We start from the raw sequence: 19644 nt of genomic DNA on the forward strand, positions 1-19644 counted from the left end.
TTGTCCTGAACCATTCAGTACAGAGCATTTGGTTCAGTATGTAATTTTTAGTTTGGTATGTTTTGGCATCGGGACAGTGGTTATCTGTTAGCTAAACCATGCTAGTTGGGTTAGCCCCTGCATGTGTACTGCAGCTCATATAGACAGTATAGACAGAGTCACACTAGACAAAGACTGGTGGAATGAATGGAAACTGTGTGCCAACATCGTTCAACTGAAGTTTGGTCTGGAGATACAAACAATCAAATTTTTCAAACCATTTGTCATCAGCATCACCTGAATGTGTCTATTACAGGGTTGTAGACCCGCTAATGTTCCAGTACCGATGAACTGACCCCAGAAAGCTACTTAATTGTGTAAAACCTGACAATACAGCAAGTCCTCAAAGAGAACTGTTGAACTAAATATGGAAAGCTTAAACTACACTGCTAAACTGCAATGCTCTAATGGTTGATTAGAGCAGTTCATTATAAAAGTTAATTATTAATATGCTATACCTGCCTTAATGGGTAATATTTGATTGCTGACATTGGTGTTTTTTGACTTATTGACCATAACTTTCATAATTTTTACAGTCATAAATATAGCCAATGCATTATAATATAGAACATGTTGAACTATAGATTTTGTGTACTGTTCCACCCCTGGTACATACAGTATATTTATACCATGTGTACAGTATACTTATTTGACTCCGTATGCTGAGCATCTTGGACACAAAAATATCCTTTGTGGATGACTAAAGTTTGATTTGAACATCTTCACTCTTATTTCAGTCAGAGAAATTAATACTTCTTCCTCCACTGCCAGAATCTCAACAGTGCACTGCTGAAGTTGCATCTGCCATCTATATAAAGATATGTGAAATTAAGCTTTGCCTTTTTGTTTCTCTACATTCTCTTCCACATTTTTTATTTTAATTTTTGTAATCCAACTTTTAATCCTATTGTTTCAAAGTCATTATTATATTTTCAGTAGTGATTATCAGGGATCACTGTTACCATTTTTGTAATCTGATTACTCTGATGTGTTTCCCACACTTCTTTAATTATACTCATCCAACAAGTTGCCTTATATTTGATGTGTCTTTGTTCATTAATTTACAGAATTACAGTTACCATTTAGTAATCTGATTACTGTCGCTCCCCAGCCCAGATCAGGAGTCACACTCCAAATCAAACTGTGACTGATCAAACACTTTTAAGACTCAATCTCTCTTCCTCTCCCTCTCTCTCCTGGGTTAATTCTTATCTCCCCGGCCAAGAAGGGGGAAATGATAATTACTATCATAATTATTTCCAAAATGATTTTTTCCCCCTATGTTTTAACAATAATCACTTAACTGAGCGATGGCAGAGGGCGTGTGGGGTGGAAGGGAGAGCCATCTGAAATCCCATTTTTCTAATCCGCCCTGCGTCGGGAAGATAATAAGGCAGCGACACCCGCAGTCAGATGTCATCAGCGCGTGACGACAGTGACGCCCATCATAGCATCTTACACAACTTTACACTGCTGCTGTATGATGATGTGTCTGCTGCTGCGCTTCTATACTTGTGAGAACCACCTTTTTTTTAAAAAAAAAAGTTTTAAGACCTTCAGAATGAAGACCAGTGTTTGTCCAGTGTTCACTGGTAAAAGAGATGACTGATTTGAGTATAGATTAGGTTTAGTTTACCCAAGTGTAGTAAAGATTAAGACTGGAAGTAGGTTTAGGTTTAGTTCACTACACTATGAGGACAAGAAACATATTGTAAGATAAGAAACATTTTAGGATGAAGGTGTGTGTTTAGGTTTAAGATATGAACTATGAATATGCTAAGTTTATAATAACGATCAAATTTAATTCAGGTTAGGGTTAGGGTTTTGGTTTTGGTTTTGTTTTTTGGATATCAAATCCCTATTTGTCTGGAAGATTTTTAGAAAGAGCAGCAGCTAATGTTTTTAAGTATTTAAATAGCATTAGATTTTCTTTAATAATTGAGGCCAAAATCAAATTTAGTACAGGATTTGGGTTTAGCATTAGGATTTGAACTAGGATTAGGTTTAGTTATTGTAAGGGTTACAATCCATGCTTGTTTAGGATTAGGATTTAGATTTAATATTTGAACTAGGATTAGGTTTGGTTAATATAAGAATCACAATTAAATTTAGTTTAGGATTCTGATTTAACTTTAGGATTTGAGCCTGGATCAGGTTTAGTTTAATGTAAAAACAGTGGAATTTAGATTAAGGTTTGGTTTAGTATTAGTATTTAAAACGGTATCACGTTTGCCTTAGTTTAATAGTTACATTCAGATTAGGGTTTGATTTTAGGTTTCAACAGGATGACATGAATTAGCTTTAGCTTTAGAGTTAGGATTGGCTCAAAATTGATTTGGGTTGGGAAATGAATGAAAGTCATATTCTGGTAAAACAAGTGCAAAATATCTACCTGTTTCCAATACACATGCTATTGTTGCAAGGGATTAGTTTGTTAACATTTTTTAAAAGTGATGTGCCTTATTCTAGAGTTATTTCTAATGACACTAATTTCTAGAAAATTCTTGAAAGTGCATTACAAACGTGGAATTATTGCACTGGATTCTGCAGAGTCCAGTAATGGAGTCATTTTTGTCTCCATGTTTCCAATGGAAGTTCTGCATTTTTGATAAACACATGAAGATAAATAATGAACTATATCAAACAAAGGATATGAACTCTCTTTGTTTTGCAGGATCATTTCAACAAACTTGGCTTGGAACAAATCTTCAAGAGTAAAGAACACTGTGTATATATGTGTGTGAAGTATCAAAGATATCACACTGATTTGACTTTTATCATAAAGGTTTTTTTTTTTTCAATACAAAAATAATCTCAGATATAGTAATATTGTCTCAGATATTATTGGTTTATTATTACATATTTTTTTATGATTACATTTCCATTGAATATGTAAAACATTACAAAATCATTCAGTGTATCATGAATGTCACATAAAGCCCTCAGTCATATTTAATAATGATGGAGTGAAGCGTTCAGCTTACCTTTGAGATCCAGACATTTCACACTGCCACCTACACACACACCCTGCTGAGAGAGAGACAGAGAGAGGGGTAGAAGCAGGAGGTGTGAGGGAAAGGCGCGAACACACACACACGCACACACACACACACACACACACACAGATATTTGGCAACAGCAGTGCACCATCCACCCTCCCCAGTCTCTTTCTGCACGGCCTCTCCATCCATGCCACACTGTACCGGTTTGATCAGGGAGGCTTATTGGACGCCAGAGCATGAATTATGAATTTCACACAGTTTACCGCCGCCGTTGATGGTGACACGGCGTCCTAATTAACCAGTGTATAATAATTAGAAACAGCTGGTCATCAGTTGATGTGTTCATTTGCCAGAGCCAGTGTTCCACATACATCTAATTTGACTGCATCAATCACTGGAGGTGGCAGATTTGTGCGGATGGTGGAAAACACTGATTTTTTTTTTTTTTTTTTTCGACTGACAAGCTAAACAGGGACAGGGAACAAGGTTTTTTTTTTAAAGCTTCCTTTTATAGATGGTGGTAAGATCATAATCTGGAACAGGGGATCATTCTGACTAGGGTTGGGCTAATATATAGAGCTGATTTGGCCCTTTTATTAAATATGCTTCACCTCTGATATGATGGCAGTGACCAAAAAGTTAGTTATGTTGATATTTAATGACGGTAATACATCTCAATTTTTCCTTATCTTTGATTAGGACGGGCTGAGGTCAAAAGCTGCTAACCCTGAAATCATTTAATGAGTCTGGATTCAAATTAAAGCTTTTGCCTCATGATTCAAATGCCTTTTCAGAGGCTCTTACACCCCACAAGAACACAGCTCTGGGAGATATTTGAGTGTTTAGCAGGGAAACTGTCAAATTCAGGAGCATTAAATATTAGTATAAAACAGAAAAGAAATAAAATATTAAATAGTGAAAGCTTCAATTAGGGCCCATTGGCCACTAGGGGGCTCCAAAGTGAGCAAATTAAATCAGATGTGAAGCTTCTTTGGGTTCCTCTGTTCATTTGTACTTTTAACAGGAAGGACACAGTACTAAATATAACACAAGGTTTATTTATTTTATTTGAATGATTATAAGTGTCAGGAAATAAGATTTTAGGTTTTTATAGGGACAAATACCGCGTTTACTTTACTTTAAAGGCCCTTAAAACCTATTTTCAGGGCCAGCTTCTCACTGAGTGACGGTGATCCGACATGAACGTTTTCTATCCTAATAAAAACATTTTTGCTGATTTCACCTGAAAGATTTCAGTATCTGTATTCTCGTCCTTTCTTTTCTCACCGGTTTGAAGTGGGAGGGGCTCAACTGGGAAAAAGCTGATGTCACGCATTTCCGTGCACCAATCAGGATGTTACAACATCGGAATAGATATTTGATGGTAGTTGTTGGCTTGTTTGCCAAACTGATGTCAATCAAATCTGATCAAACAACATCTACACAGTCCTGATCAAACACTTCTTACTTCTTAATATAAGAAGTGAGAATATTTTCTTCAAACTTTAACTTTAATATTTGCATGTTTAGTCATGATGAAGCAGACTAGTGTTAAACTCTTAATATAATAACTGAGAATTCATTTTTTCCAAACATTACCTGTAATTTTTGTGCATTTTGTCATTAATATTTAATATCCTAGAGAAATACTTGGCATTTAAAGTCAGTTTTTCAGTTGCTTTAAGGATCTACTTTGGAAGGAAAAACTGAGCGTTTCCAGTCATCTTTTATTATCACTTTATGATATTAAATAAAACCTTTTGTAATGTCAAAAAGGAACTTGGATGGAGGGTGTCCAATGCTGCTCAGGGCCCCCAAAAATTCTTGCGCCGGCCCTGTCATCCTCTTCACTAACACATCAGTCAAACATTGGCTTTCTAACTGCTTTCTCTACACCGACTCATCTTGGCTGGCTGACTGCATTGCCGCCTTCTTATTTGCGAGCAGCTCCTTGTTTCCCTCTCTTGTTGCTAAATATGATTCATTGTTCAAAGGGACACGGGGAGTACAAAAGGACTTGGAAGGCTCTCCTCGCTCGGCTCTCGTGCTGCAGAGAGGAGAGCAAGGCGGGAGACAAAAGGACGGCGGCCATAATGTGCTCCTGTTGAAAGAATTAGACAGATCAATGGGACATAAATTGCACTGTTTATGTATACAAGAGGCTGTTGTGTAATTGGTAGAGGTGGTTGAATTTCCCCCCGTAATCATCTTAACTGAGACACACACACACACATACTCATGCACAAATGTGTCTACATGCACACATTCTCACACACTGTGAGTATATGTGTGTGTGTGTGTGTGTGTGTGTGTGTGTACTGTATTATGTGCTTTAACATTGTTTTATGTATAAATACAGAGGGATTTCTTCACTGCAACCCCATAGGAGGAAGAGAAGCTGCAATTTCATCTCATTTGAGTTTGATTTGATATTTTGTGTTAATTTGATCCCAAAGACACAACAAACCTTGAGGATTAGTGGGTCTGCTCGACATTTTATGATATATTTCTCTTTTTTAATTGCATTTATTATTACCCTTTGGGCAATAATGTGACATATGGGTATAAAACACTATAAAAATCTAAAAGATCAGATTTCTGTAGAACAATATTAGGTGAAAAGAAGAAACATATATGCATCAGACAGTTGTTCTGGAACATACTGATGGTACTTTGTTTCTTATGTATATTTTCAAACATTTTATGAACCTCGATCTTCACTTTTTCTTCTTCTTCTTCTTCTTCTGTGTGAAACCTCAGGAAGCGCTTGCTTTTATTCATGAAACAGACATTATTTGCACTCTGCTTTTGCATATAAGAAACACAAAATATTAATAACACTAAATGTTATTCTCTCCTACTCCTAACTTCCACCCTGTTGCACCCTTCACTACCATGTACATAAATTGTAAATATGGATAACTCTTGGTTTAATAAGAATCAAGACTGTGTGTTTGCTCTGGAGTGATGACACCTATAGAACTGCCTCTCAAACTGGATCTACGGATCCATCCTCCTTTGCTGTCACTGTCTCCTTTACTCCATCAGGTTCCTGTGAGTATAATAGCAACAACACTGACCAGGGTCATCATCTTACATCCTAATACGTCTCTATTATTGAACAAGGAGCCTAACCACACAGACAGCAAATGAAAAATGAGTTTGGGAATTGATATGATATATATGTAACCCTTCTTTAGTGATTCATGTATGTGATTGTATTTTTTCCAACAAGTTATTTGAATTTAAAGGTGTTAAATAGTCAAATTTAACTTTGCTCTGCTTTCTGAAAAGGAGTTCACACCCCAAACTGCACCATTATACTCACTTTAGCTCCGCATCTCATCAGATATTACAACGTGTACCGTTATTTTTCAGTGTGAGGGTGTAAAAGACTTCCTGTTGCCTCGTGGTGATAATACACAGACTTGTCAGTGGTCAGTGCTGGGGGGGCAGGGGAGGTGGGTTAAGTACAACCAGGGTGGGGAGTATGCAGTCAGAGTTGCTTGAAGCTGCTTATCATCAAAAAAAAAAAAGTTTCAAAATTTCCAACTGGAATAAAGTTTTATTTTGGAGGAGTTATTTCCAGCCTGCTCCATTTATCTCTTTCACTAACTTTGCATGCATTTATGTCACCTCTGATTTTTTTTTTTTAAAAGTCTGTCACAACAACAGCAGCAAAAAAAATAAAAGAGTGTCACTCTGTGCTTACGTCCGGCCGGCGACTGCTTGTGAAACTGGTGTGTTTGTGGCACCGAGCTAATGAACAACACTCAGTAAGTACTGAACAACTGGCTGGCTACCCGTATCACACTCACTAATACACACACACACACATGTACAGAGAGAGAGAGAGCTAGAGAAAAAGAAAGAAACACACGCAGCACTTCCTCCTCCTCCTCCTCCTCCTCACAAGAAATACAGTGGCGGCTGTTTTTCATCTTAATGAATTTCTGAACTTGTTCGTTCCCTCTCTGCTCGCCGCTGCCTCGTGGTGAAAGACGGAAACCGAAGGCGCCGGCTGCCAAATCAATTGATGTGTCAGGAGGGAGAGAGGACAAAATGGAGTGATAAAAAAGAAACGCGTTCCCTCCCTCGCACACACACACACTCACACTCTCTCTCTCTCTCTCACACACACACAGGCAGCAGGAAAAGAGAGAGAGAGAGAGAGAGAGGAGGAGGGGGGGGGGATCTGGTTTCCAAACTTGACTTCCACAGAAGTCATCTCTAGTGCATTCACTATTCTTCACTCAACCGTCCGCTGCTCTGCCTCTCCCGGTGGCTTTGTATTAAAAACTGTTTGAGTGCACCATTTTTCTTCTTAGCCCATTTAATTAACTGACAAAAAAACAAAACAACTAAATATATATATATATATATATATATATATATATATATATATATATATATATATATATATATATATATACATTTATGTATTTTTAACGTGCATTTTTCAGAGCTCTTAGGGGTTAAAAATCACCCCCACATTTTCCTTTCAGCATCTTTTCTGCAATAAAGGATAAATTATTTAAAATAACACGACCTTTTATCTCACACCCTTTGAAGGCAGCAAATTAAAAATGTAAATTGGGAGCTAATTAATATGCAAATGTATTCGTTCGCTGTTAACAATTAGCAATTAAAGCTGCAGTGTCTAGAAAGAGCACAGACAAAATTAGTAACTTCATTTATCATTAAAAAAAAAAAAAAAAAAAGAGAAAGATCTAAAAACGTACATAAAATTCTAATTGACTTGCAGAGTATTTCCCGCTGTCATTACCTTTGTTGGTCGGCGCGGGTTTTTGAAATACATGATAGCCTGCGTTTAGCAACTTAATTAATGCCACTTTGTGTAAAATATACTGTCCCCTTAAATGGCTGATGTCAAAAATAATGTACACATTCAAGCCTGAGTGGTGAGTGCTTGGCTGGAAGGGTGTGTGTGTGTGTGTGTGTGTGTGTGTGAGTGAACAGCACGTTGTACAGCATCAGTCTGATCTGTGTGTTTGGGTGTGATGTACATTTAACTTTCAGCTGAATCTTCTGTGAGTTTTTTTTGTTATCCAGTTATATGGGCCTTTACATCAGGAGGAGGGAGGGAGGAAACATACAGGGATGAGTGAGACACAGTTTTAGAATTTGATACAAATTGTTTGTGAGAATCTGTTAAATCATCATTAAAAAACAGTCGATTAAATAACAAGCTGGCCGATACAATAAATTGCCACTTTTTGTAATGTTTGTGAATCTGAATTCTAAATCAGATCCGTCATTTCCTTCCTGTTTTACCATGAACAGTGTGAGTGAGGAAGCCTGTGCTGAAGGGTTCTGGGACTCACCAGGGTCTGTTCATCAGCACAGGCGTTTAATTTGATTTGATATAATTTCATCTATCCTCTCGGCTCTTCAAGTTAAAGTAAACAATAATAAACTGAAAGCAGAAATACACCCATGTGCTCACACAACCACAAAATAATGAATCAAACAGAGATTATAGCAGTGACCAAAGAGGTGTAGGCTGAAGTTGCAGTTTATTATACCTAACTACCCTTCTCACAATGTACAAAATGTATGAACAAGCTCCACAGTCTAGACAATAAATATAAGTTAGATATGCATTAACACACATATACATGTGTGTATATATATACACACACAGGTTGTAGGTAACAACCATTGAGAGCACCGAGGTCACATCTTTGGGATTTTTTAGTAACAACATTCTACAAGTAAAAAACGTACATATTGTTATCAGTTTATAAGCTGATTACAGTAGTTTTAGATATTGTATATGTAGCTTCATATGTAAAGCATATGTTCATTCATCATGTGATGATGTGATATTTTCAGCGACTTCATATTTAAAATCAGTACGTCACCTTTACAACACCTCCTCACATGATACATTCACCTGCAGGCACATGTGCTTTATCACATGTGAGGAAATCACACGGCTGTCTTGCACTACCTCGAAACACACAACACACACAAACTTAAAAAATAAAGAGAATGAAACTCAATCATCAATAGGTAAAACAGCAAAATTGTTACCCGCAAATATGTATAAGAACATTATATTAATATTTCTTATGTAATATTATAGAACCCTGGCTACAGCCTGGGAATATACTCTTATATTAATGCATATCTATACATATACAGTACATGTATGCATATATGCATGCATGTGCATATGCGCACATACACACGCATACACACACACGCTCATATGCATGCATACATTAAATATAAAACACATGCATTGATACTGATATGTTATATCACTACATTGTCTCAACAGAATAAACCAACTAAAAATGAGTTATCGTGTCCACAAAGCATGCTGGGATATCTAAGCATTATTTTATATTTGTTTATTGCACATTGTGTTTTAGGGGTAAAGCTGGAGTTAGTCTATATTATTCTTAGTCTCAGCAAATGAAAAGAACAAAGCCAGAAATGTGTTAGTCCATCTCTCACTACTGTCTGACATCCTCACCCTGTCTGTGGATCCTCCGCCAGATATCATACTTGAAAACAAAAATGTCACCTGGTGTCATCACATGACCAAAGTGACAAAAGCCATGCTCAGATTTTGTGTATAAATGAAATTCCATTCAAACACATTAGAGACAGATATAAAAGCCTGGACAAAAAAAAACCCCAAAGTATCTTCACAACTACATACGACTTACGAGGGTAAGTGAAGAAATATGTTTTTTACAATTTGGGTGAACTGACCCTTTAAATGAATTGAAAGGCTCCTATATTGTATGTGCTTCAAACACAGTCATTTGGGGGAGTTATGAAGTGAAGAGAGGGAAATCTCGTCTGTGAACAATTAAAATGTGGGCAAAAAAATCACACAATTAGCATATCATTTACATATGCATGAGCACGACAGCTGTAAAGATTCTTTACGTGTTGACTGGGTCTTTTTTTTTTTTTGGTAAAAATGTGGTCATTTCGGTGACAGAACGTCTCCCTTGTATGAACCCTCAGTGAGTCCAGGCCTGTAATATTATCCCACTTACAAAAGCACTCATATTACTTGTGTGACCACCCAACCATGCAAATTCAATTCACCCTAATAGTGCACCACCAATAGTGCATCACACATGCCATTCAGTTTAACTGCAACTGCTCCCAATTCAATTAGAGGCAAAGAATGTAAAATAGACTCTTTTACATGTAGACCGTGTTTTATCCTTTTTTCAGTTAGGCGTGCTGTTTCCCAAACGGCGTTAAAGTAAAATCATGTAAAACTACAATGAAAAGGCTCCAGAATCACTGTGTTTTAAATAAAGCATGTTGTGGCAGACAGTGTCAGTGTCAGTGTGTGTGTGTGTGTGTGTGTGTACGAGGCCGTCTGAATGACAGACTGGAGTGTGTTAGCGGCAGGTCCCGTGGTGATCCTCATCCCGACCCATACTCCCCGCTTCTCTTTTTCCATGTGATCACTGCGGCTGCCGCTGTTCGCCATTTCAAATGCGCCACTAACCGCCCCGTTATCGCCGTCTCGGCCTGTAATGAGAGGAGCGACATATGTCCGGTCCCCCTGCTGTTCCCTGATAAGCCCTCGCATTCAGACGCACGCAGGAACACTCCTCCACCTCCTCCTCCTCCCTCCTCCCTCCCTCCACCGTCTCCTTCTTCTCCTCCTCCTCCTCCTCCTCCTCCTCTCTGCGCTTTTTATTTTGCATGCAGAACCTGCTAACAACCACCAAGGAAAATAGTGTGGCACTTAGTGACATTTACCTCGCTGCCGACTATTCCACACACACGGGGGGGGCGCCGCAATAACAATCAGCATGCATTTAATTTAAAAGAAAAAAGACTGTTCCCTTTAGAATTACACAGGCAGGGAGAGATATAGCTTTCTGTGTGTGTGTGTGTACGCGTTTTTGTTACCTCACTGGGACCTTTGCTTGTATAAACACCAACCTTGTCAGGACCAGTAGTCCTCATGGGGACCAAAGCCTGGTCCTAATGAGACTAAACCTCATTTCTTAGATCATAGTTAGGGGTTAGGGTTAGGCATGAATTGGTTATGGTTAAGGTTTGGGCTGGAATGAATGGAAGTCAATGCAATGTCCTAACAAGGATAGCTGCACAAACTTGTGTGTGTGTGTGTGTGTGGAGCTATAACAGTTGTGCCGGCAGACTTCCGCAGTGCAACATTAATGCTAATCAAAAGAGCTGAGAAAGCAGCGGTGGTCTGTAAAAACAGATTTTCTCTTGTCTTTTCATTTCTGGAGGGATTCTCTCTATTCTCCCCCCACCCTCCTCCTCCTCCTCCTCCTCCTCTCCTCCTCCTCCGAGGGATTTATCCCGGGAAAATAACATTTCTGGGAATTGAATCTGACCCTATGAATTTAAGAGAGGCACATTGTCATGTAGGGCCATTTTTTCCTTAGCTGTGGGATAAATAGTGAAAGTTAAGTTGTGGTAATTGATTTCTCTTCAGTCCACTCAACTGAATAATCTGCAAGGGAAACAACCACTAAGCTATTCATTAGAAGATTTGCCAACATGCAACTAATTCCGAGCTTATTCTCCAAACATCACAGAAAGAATACAAACTCAATAGATTGCGTTTGCTTGATTTGGAATCCTTTTGTGTTTGGAGGGTTGGAAAATACTTCTCTTCAAACCTAGAAACAACAGTTTTTTTTTTCTCTCTCTGTAAACTGAAACAAATCTATCAATAAATAACCCTCAGCACATTAGGGGGAGAAGGAATATTGAGCTGATCTGTTTATCTATTCAACAAGCTGATGCATGAGATCTAAATTCTGGGAGGATAATTAATTTCCATTCATTTGTGAAGGAGGAGAGCAAGCTGTGATAAGCAAGACTGCTGCTGAAGCTGTGCCAGAATCAGGCTAAAAAAAAAAACACATTCTTTAAGATTTCTGTTGTGATTTCATGAAAAAAAAATAATAATTATGTTTGCTAAATGATGTCAAATGAAACTTCTGTTATTTGACTTAAGGGGGAAAAAATTCTGCTATGATTTCAACTAAAAATGGATTTTTGTTGTCCAGTTTCATTCAGATGAATATGATGGTTAATGTGCTACGTACAGTATGAACAAAACAAACATAAAATAACAGTTTGGTGAAGATGATAAATCTGTGTTCAGCTTTCCATACAGTAATAATGATACATATATGTACATTTCTACATTATCAATACACAAACCTATTTAAACTCACGGTTAGTTCGATTGATAGCGACCTGATGATAACGTATCATTTCCATCTTTACTACAAAGAGCACTGACCTTTATTGCCTCATCTTTGGTTGATGTTCAATTCTAGTATCATTTTGGTAGAATTACACATATTGTAAGTGTGCAAAGGAAGAAACAGAAGGTTTTTCAGCTCTTACTCGTGTGCAGATCTTTATATTAGGCTGCACACAGTTGCAGCAAGCTCCACCAGTCAGTTGCTAGAAGCCTTAAAGGCAATACCCAGGGCAAAAAAAACTAATCCCATAGCTCAGTCCCAGTTTTTATACTATATACTAAATGTATACAATATGTTATATACTAATCTTCTTACAGTTTATCTTATTCTTACAAGAAATCAACATAGGATATGGTTTTATATTAGCAGGAAATGATGCAATACGTGCGCTGTGCAAAGACTCAAACTGTGACTTAATAACGCTGTATATATATGGATAAACACATAACATAACCCTCTCTCCCCAGGGAAAGTTGAACCAAGAAACCGACCTTACAGTACCACCTGTATCATCTCCTAATGTGCTTCACACTTATTTCTCTATTTGAATATAAATCACCGCGGTTGAGCTTTTTCCCTCGTGCCAAAAAACAGTCATGTAGAGTTGGAGCTTGATCATCTCAATTACATTTCTAATCACAGAGCGAGCCAGACACAAACACGGAGCGGAGAGAGAGACGCAGACTTCACAGTTTGCACAGTGAAATCAGAGAGTTTAAGCATGGCGGCCTTGGACCCCGCTGGCTCCAACCTATTATTGTTTACCACTCCTATGAAGATGTCACCAACAGCAATGCTGTTTTATCCACTTACAACATTTCAAAGGAGTGCAAAGGGGCCCAAGGGTGCAATGAAAAAAGCTTTAAATAGTCTTCAATGCCTGTCCTCGGGGGAATCGCCCCTCGCCTGAAAAGACCTAATTTAATAAATTTGCTCTTTAGGCGTTCGTCTTTTCGTTTTGCATCGTCTTATTATGGATTCATTCGCATGCAGCCCTTTTGGTCTAAATATTGCCCCTCTTAGCTAATGCTTAACCATACATATTTTACTCTTTCAGGAGGACCACCTACATTCATTTTGAATGCAACTGGGTTCATTAGCACCTCAGAGATAATACGGTGGCTGTATGCTTAATGTAAGCACTGCTAAGTCTCTAATTTTCCACAAATAATTCCCCTTGATCTCAAGTGAAATTTATGCGAGGGGGGGGGGGGGGGGCTTTAACATGGCTGGTCCAAGTAAAGTAAGTATGTACATAAAATGAATTATAAATGGCAGACTGTGTGTTTCAAGTGTGGCTAAGAGAGAATAAGTGAGTTTATTTTATTGGAGAGGGAGAGAGAAGGAGGGAGAGAGTTACGGAGACAGAGGAAAGCGTTCAGTATTTTTATGCTCGCGCTTGAGTTTATGCGAGTGCGATGTGTGTGTTTAAAAGTATAGATTGATAGGGGATTTCCAATACCAGCACCACTTATGCATAATAAAAAGCCCTGATACATCTGCCCATATAGATATGTCATCCATTTTTCATTGTAAAGAGAGAATAAAAACAGTCAGATGTGTTTTTTTTTTCTCCCAAAACTACTCTGTTATTCCTTTTTCACACTGATTCTTATAAGCCTGCAGATTTTGCGTGTGTTTGTGTTGAGCACATCATTTAGTTGTGCTCTGATTGGACAGGTATTTTTTTCAAGTTGCCACTGTACCGCCACACTATGAAATAGTCTGATTCCAGTCATTCTATCATAGAGAAGTAGGAAACCATTGACTGCAACAATCAGCTTTTTCCTCCGTTTTGTTTAAAATTGTTTTACATAGTTGAGTAGAGCAGAAAACTATAATGAAAACTGACTACGTGTCTCTGTTTCACAATGGAATTGCAGGTCAGAGGACATGTGCATAAAGTCCTTGGCTATGTTCATATTGCAGGCCTTAATGTTCAATTCTGATTTCTTAGTCAGATCTGATCTTTTTGTGCTGATGGTTCACATTCATGTTTGTAAGTGACATGTATCTGGCTCCAGTGTGAACACCTTTGAAGTCCTAAACTGCCACTCATGCACAGATTTAATAGAAATGTGACCCGCATGTCACAACGATAAAAAAACAGACTAACAACAATAACATGATTAGCATTCGGTTACAATGAATTCCTTCCAGTTTGGCTTGAATAGAAGCTTCTTCATGAAATTTTGAAACATCTTCATCTCTCCATTGACCCCCGCCGCTGTTGTTGCTCTCCTCAATCTTTATCTTTTCCTGGTCTGTGAGGTGCCGACACTGAATGATGACGACAGGCGATATGTGCAGAGAAGTGAGATGTTAAAAAATCCACATGAATTCCTATCTGACCATTCTGGCAGTGGTCGCACAGCCAGAGATCAGATATAAATCAGACGTAGGACAACATATGCAAGTGGCCCAGATCTGATATGAAAAAAATCTGATTTGGCTTGTTCACACTTCAGTGAAAAAAAATCTGATCTGAGTCACTTGGAGGCAAAAATACAATTGGATTTGTATGTGATGTAGCCTTTGAGTTGCACTGGGCAGCATGAGCATGTTTTCTAAGGTTCAGTTCACAATGAACGGCATCTTTTTTTCACATCTCCAGTGTTTGAGTCATAAGAGTGACCTTGCTGGGCATTCAGACCTAAAACAGCACTACATTAAAATAAAACAACAGTCTATGTGGGTGCATTGCTTTAGGTACCAGTGAGATGAAGTACGATCCAGGAAGGCCAGTCTGAGTAATATAAATCCAGGAGTCTGAAGGATTTTAAGATGCCAAAACACTGCACAGGGGTTTATAATAGGCTTTTAAAACTCTAGAATATTGTCACAATTCTGGCAATCATTTAATTCCCCAGTTAATGTTACAAAGTAATCTACTTGCATGTATCTGATTGGGCAACACAGCACCTTGCTAGATGAGACCACATTGTGCTGCAGCAAAAGTTGAGCTAAGTTCAACTTGCTGGATGGCCGTGTATTCTTTTGTTTTGTTGTTTGCCGCAGCCAGTGGTGCCTATTAAGGGCATAACAATAAATCTACAGTTTGAGTCTCTTCCAGCTCTAGTTTCATATTTACGGTCATCATATTAGCTATGCATCAAGGGGCTAGCCTCAGTAGCATTGGCTAGCTAACAGACAAAAAGTGTTCCAGAGCAAAAGCATTTTGAAATGTATGTGACACTAAACGCATACTTGGTGTCTTAGCATGTGCTAAGACATCGACCTAACCGCGGTTAAGACACAGACTATGAACTGCAATGTCCTCTATTAGATCTTTGCAGCATCTCTCTCTACCTCATTTTCTGTCATCGCTCCACTGTTGTTGTCTAAAAGAGGCATGAAATGTGCCAAATAGTTATTTAATAAAAAAAACTTGACTCAAGTTAGCATTAAACTAATTCAACAGTAATTATTACATTTATAGGGTGTACATAATGAAGAAAGTCACTAACTGAACCAAACTTCCTGTACCAAACAGTTTAGGTAGAATACACGTTTGTCAGTCTGAACACAGCTTTAATCTTTAAAATAATGACTTACCCAGAATAACTCAGCTAATAATTACTAGTAATTATAATATTTTCTGAGACAAAAATAAGTCTTTTCTATCAAAACAAGCACTTTTCTATGTTACACATACAGTAAATGTACATTTTTGTTGAACACTGAGAGACTGAATTGCAGGAAGAACACAGTAAATCGCTCCTATGGTAAATATTTGTAATTTAATAATCGCCTACCCCTATTCAATATCAACAAAGTGTCATGCACCATTATGCATGTGTGTGTGCTGATGTTTACAGCTGTGCGATTATTTGCATTCACACTAACTTCAGCCCTGCACGGCAGTTAACCTGCTCTTAGCCTCTTGTTTGGAGAGGAGATGCTGTTAGCGCTTTGCAGCAATAAGCTTGATTGAGGCTGATGGAAGGAAATGATTCAAATTATCCAAGGGATTTTAGTGTGTGCATACTTTCTCACTGTGTCAGAGCGAGTGTGTGTGTTTACATACAGTGCTGTATATGTTGGAACTCCAAAGTAAGCTTTTATAGTATGTGTGTGTGTAAGATTGTACTGTTACATGAAAAGAAGTATTTTTAATAAAACCTTGAGTGTGCTGTCAGATATGCTCTGACAGTGTGCAGGGTTTGAGTGTCTCATTTCTTTTGATCTTGCACCAGGTTATATAGTGTGGATATTGATCCATTTTGGGAGCGCTGTAATAGCATTGCAGGGCAGTTATTGTGCAGAGCAGAGTTGCTGATGCCGCATATAAGAGCAGGGTGACACACACTTGTTTTAAAGCGATATTTCATTTTGCTGGAGCAGGTTTCATCTCTGTTGGAGTTTAGACCTCTAGCATGAGGATCTGTTGTCAATGTTGGAATGAAACTTATTTTCATTGGTAATAATGAAAGTTTGTAACTGCAAGACACTTCACATTAGCCTAAAATGCATGGATGCAGTGGTGAGTATACCCTTGTACATTTCATTTAGTTCAGATTAATAGTAAAAATCATATTTAGTAGAATCAAACTAGGGGAAATTAAAATAGAAGAGAGCTTTTCACATTAACAAAGCACAACTTAAAGGAAAACTATGGTTTATTTTAGTCACCAGGTTTATTGGTGAGATTTTTTAACGCAGTAACAAGTATAGGACCAGGTTAGACAAAGTTTTCTTGCAGAGAAAACGAAGGCAAACAGTGAAATTATTACCCAGTGCCGCGTTGGACCTACATGTAGTGATGTTCACTGTGTAGTGAAGTAGATCATTCACTATTTCACAACCTACCACACCAATATCTCATACAATTTTTGCTTATTTCTCTTTAACATGAAGCAATACCTCCAAGTGAGTAAGTTGTGAGTACCATCTGCCATCTAGTTTGACCGGTTCTAAGACATATCTTGACCTTGTGTTTGAATGATGTTGATGTCCAAAAACAAGATACACTTGTAGTCAAAGCACCTTGGAAACAAGTTTGAGACTGACGATAGCTAATATCCAGTGAGAGGGCAACAAAAGACTGGGGAGGGAAGGAAGGAAGCAGCGGACACACACACACACACACACACACTATCCCAAAGTGGGGACTGGCCAAAATGTCCTCAATCTCCAAAAATGTCCTCATTCCCAAGGTCTAAAACTAAAAATGGACTTACCCTAACCCTAAACCTTACCCTAAACCTTAACCTGAAACCAAGTCTTCACCATTGATGTACTGATTTATGTTATGGGGACTATGTCCCCAAAAGGGAGGCAAGTCCCCACAATGTGATGGAGTATGCACACACACACATACACACACAAAGTGACTTCTGTGTTTTCACTGACTATCAGGATCATTCATTGTGCACCACCACATCATCATAACAGTCTGAGACGTTCTTTAAACTTTTAATATTTACCATGATTACTTCCTCAGGGAGACACATTTTGGCACAATGTTGGATGATGAATGAGTTATGATAGTCACCATGGCTAAACAAACAGAGCACCAGCTACAGAAACTCAAACTTCAGCAGTAAATCCAACAGAAGTCTTGCCTCCTGCTGTTTGATTGACATGTACAAGGACTAGCATTGATATGTAAATCAGCGTACAGTACCTGAAGCTGGTGCAGGATGTGTGCTCTGGGTTGGACCTGGTGTTTGCTGCAGCTCTGCTGGTAGGCCACCGTTACCTCTGTCAAGGTGAGGCAGCTGTCAGCTAAAACAGAAGAACACATTCGTTTACTGCTTTAATGTCTCTTCATCCCAGTGAGCCACCAGCAACCACTCACAAGTGCTTAAGGGGTTTGCAAATGCCATACGGTAAACTGTGTTGTACTGTGTGTGTGTGTGTGTGAGGGGGGTGTTCCACAGGGAAGACAGCAATCAATGAGAAGTGAGAAGGACATAAATGTCTGTCTGAACAATAAATCAGCCGATCAGGCATCTACATTTATCAACCACAGCCTGATGACATCAGAAATTCCAGATGTGATGGATTATAAAGACTGTAACATGTCAAAACTTTGATCTTTGTGTCTCATTCAAAAGCTGGATTGCATTTCATATGTTTTGAATCCAGTATTTTTTAAATATGATAACACAAAGATGACCTGGATAGTCTTTTAGAGTCTGGTTTCAGCTGTGAGTTCAGGCCAAAAGTACCAGTTATTCAAATTATAACTAAAAGGATTGAATGAACATCAAATCCTATTATTTTTCACTTAATAATGCAAGAATGACATCTAAAAAGAGGATCTGTTGAGTTGGAGTACCTGTAACACACAATTTCACACATTGACCATACACGGTCCAGCCATATAGGTTTTGACCTAATCTTGTTTCTGTTAAATCAATGTGTGACATGATATGGAGAATTAACTCACAAAGTCAAGTGAAAAACTTTAATTTGATTGACCAAAAGTCACCAAAATGGCATCATGGTGTAAAATCTCACCACTTATATTGAAGTAGAGCAGATGAAGCAGATACAATAAAACAACAGCTTACCCTTTCTGTCAGTGTTGCTGTGCTCGGCAAAGCCGGACACTATCTGTTCATCAGGGGGGAAAGACACATGCTTTCCTCCTTTACTTCTCTTCTTCTGGTTCTTGCTGGGTTTTTCTGCTCCATCATCACTCTGCTCATCATTTTCTTTGTCACTACAGCGGGTCATCCCTCAGTGTAGGAGTCCACCATGGAGCTGTCAGTTGGAATTTGAAAGCAAAGGTTCAGTTCACTTCCAGCATGAAACTCAACATGTCAACAACCTCCACAGCCTATCTTGTCCGTGGAGCCATGGCAACAGTTATGGAAGTAATGCTAATTTAAAGAGGGAGAAGAGCGTGCAACAGTTGATGTACAAACAGTTGTTGGGTTGGCTCTATTGGATGCCGTTCTTTCCACTCTGTGGCCCTTGGAAAGACAAGACACTAAAGGAACAATATCTTATTCATGAGTTGTGCACAGGGTTGCGAGTGAAACCCAATATGTTTGTATCAAATGACACATTCAAAATAGGTAAGGCTCTGCACATTTACATACATTCAACAGTAGGTGTGCCACAAGATCAGCATGTACTGTATCAAAGTATATCTTTAACCAGGGTTTTTCCTGGTTTAAAATGAGGAAAGAACCTTGCTATCCCTGAAAAATTCAACATGTAACAGGTCCTAAACAGAGGTGCAAGGACCCACAGTGGGAAAGTGCTAAGTAGATGAAATATAACCTGGTCACAAGATGACCAGGTTATATTTCACAGACTAATGGACTCATCTCTCTTAAGTTATGATATCTTGTTGGAAAAACTCACTGTAATTGCACTTTTGTTATTTTTTT

At 38.4% G+C, this 19644-nt stretch overlaps 1 protein-coding gene across 1 annotated transcript in view; it reads right to left on the reverse strand.

Moving 5' to 3' along the window:
* Positions 1-18982, reverse strand: part of si:dkey-288a3.2 (protein phosphatase 1 regulatory subunit 37) — a 66349-nt gene extending 47367 nt beyond the window's left edge. The window contains exons 1-3 of the mRNA XM_044375447.1: positions 18817-18982; positions 17925-18025; positions 3024-3069 (exon numbers count right to left, since the gene is read on the reverse strand). Coding sequence (XP_044231382.1) covers positions 3024-3069; positions 17925-18025; positions 18817-18982 — 313 coding nt within the window. The remainder of the gene's footprint in view (positions 1-3023; positions 3070-17924; positions 18026-18816) is intronic.
* Positions 18983-19644: the final 662 nt, after the last annotated feature.

Source organism: Thunnus albacares, chromosome 15, assembly GCF_914725855.1.
Source record: "Thunnus albacares chromosome 15, fThuAlb1.1, whole genome shotgun sequence".
Taxonomy (NCBI): Eukaryota; Metazoa; Chordata; class Actinopteri; order Scombriformes; family Scombridae; genus Thunnus; species Thunnus albacares.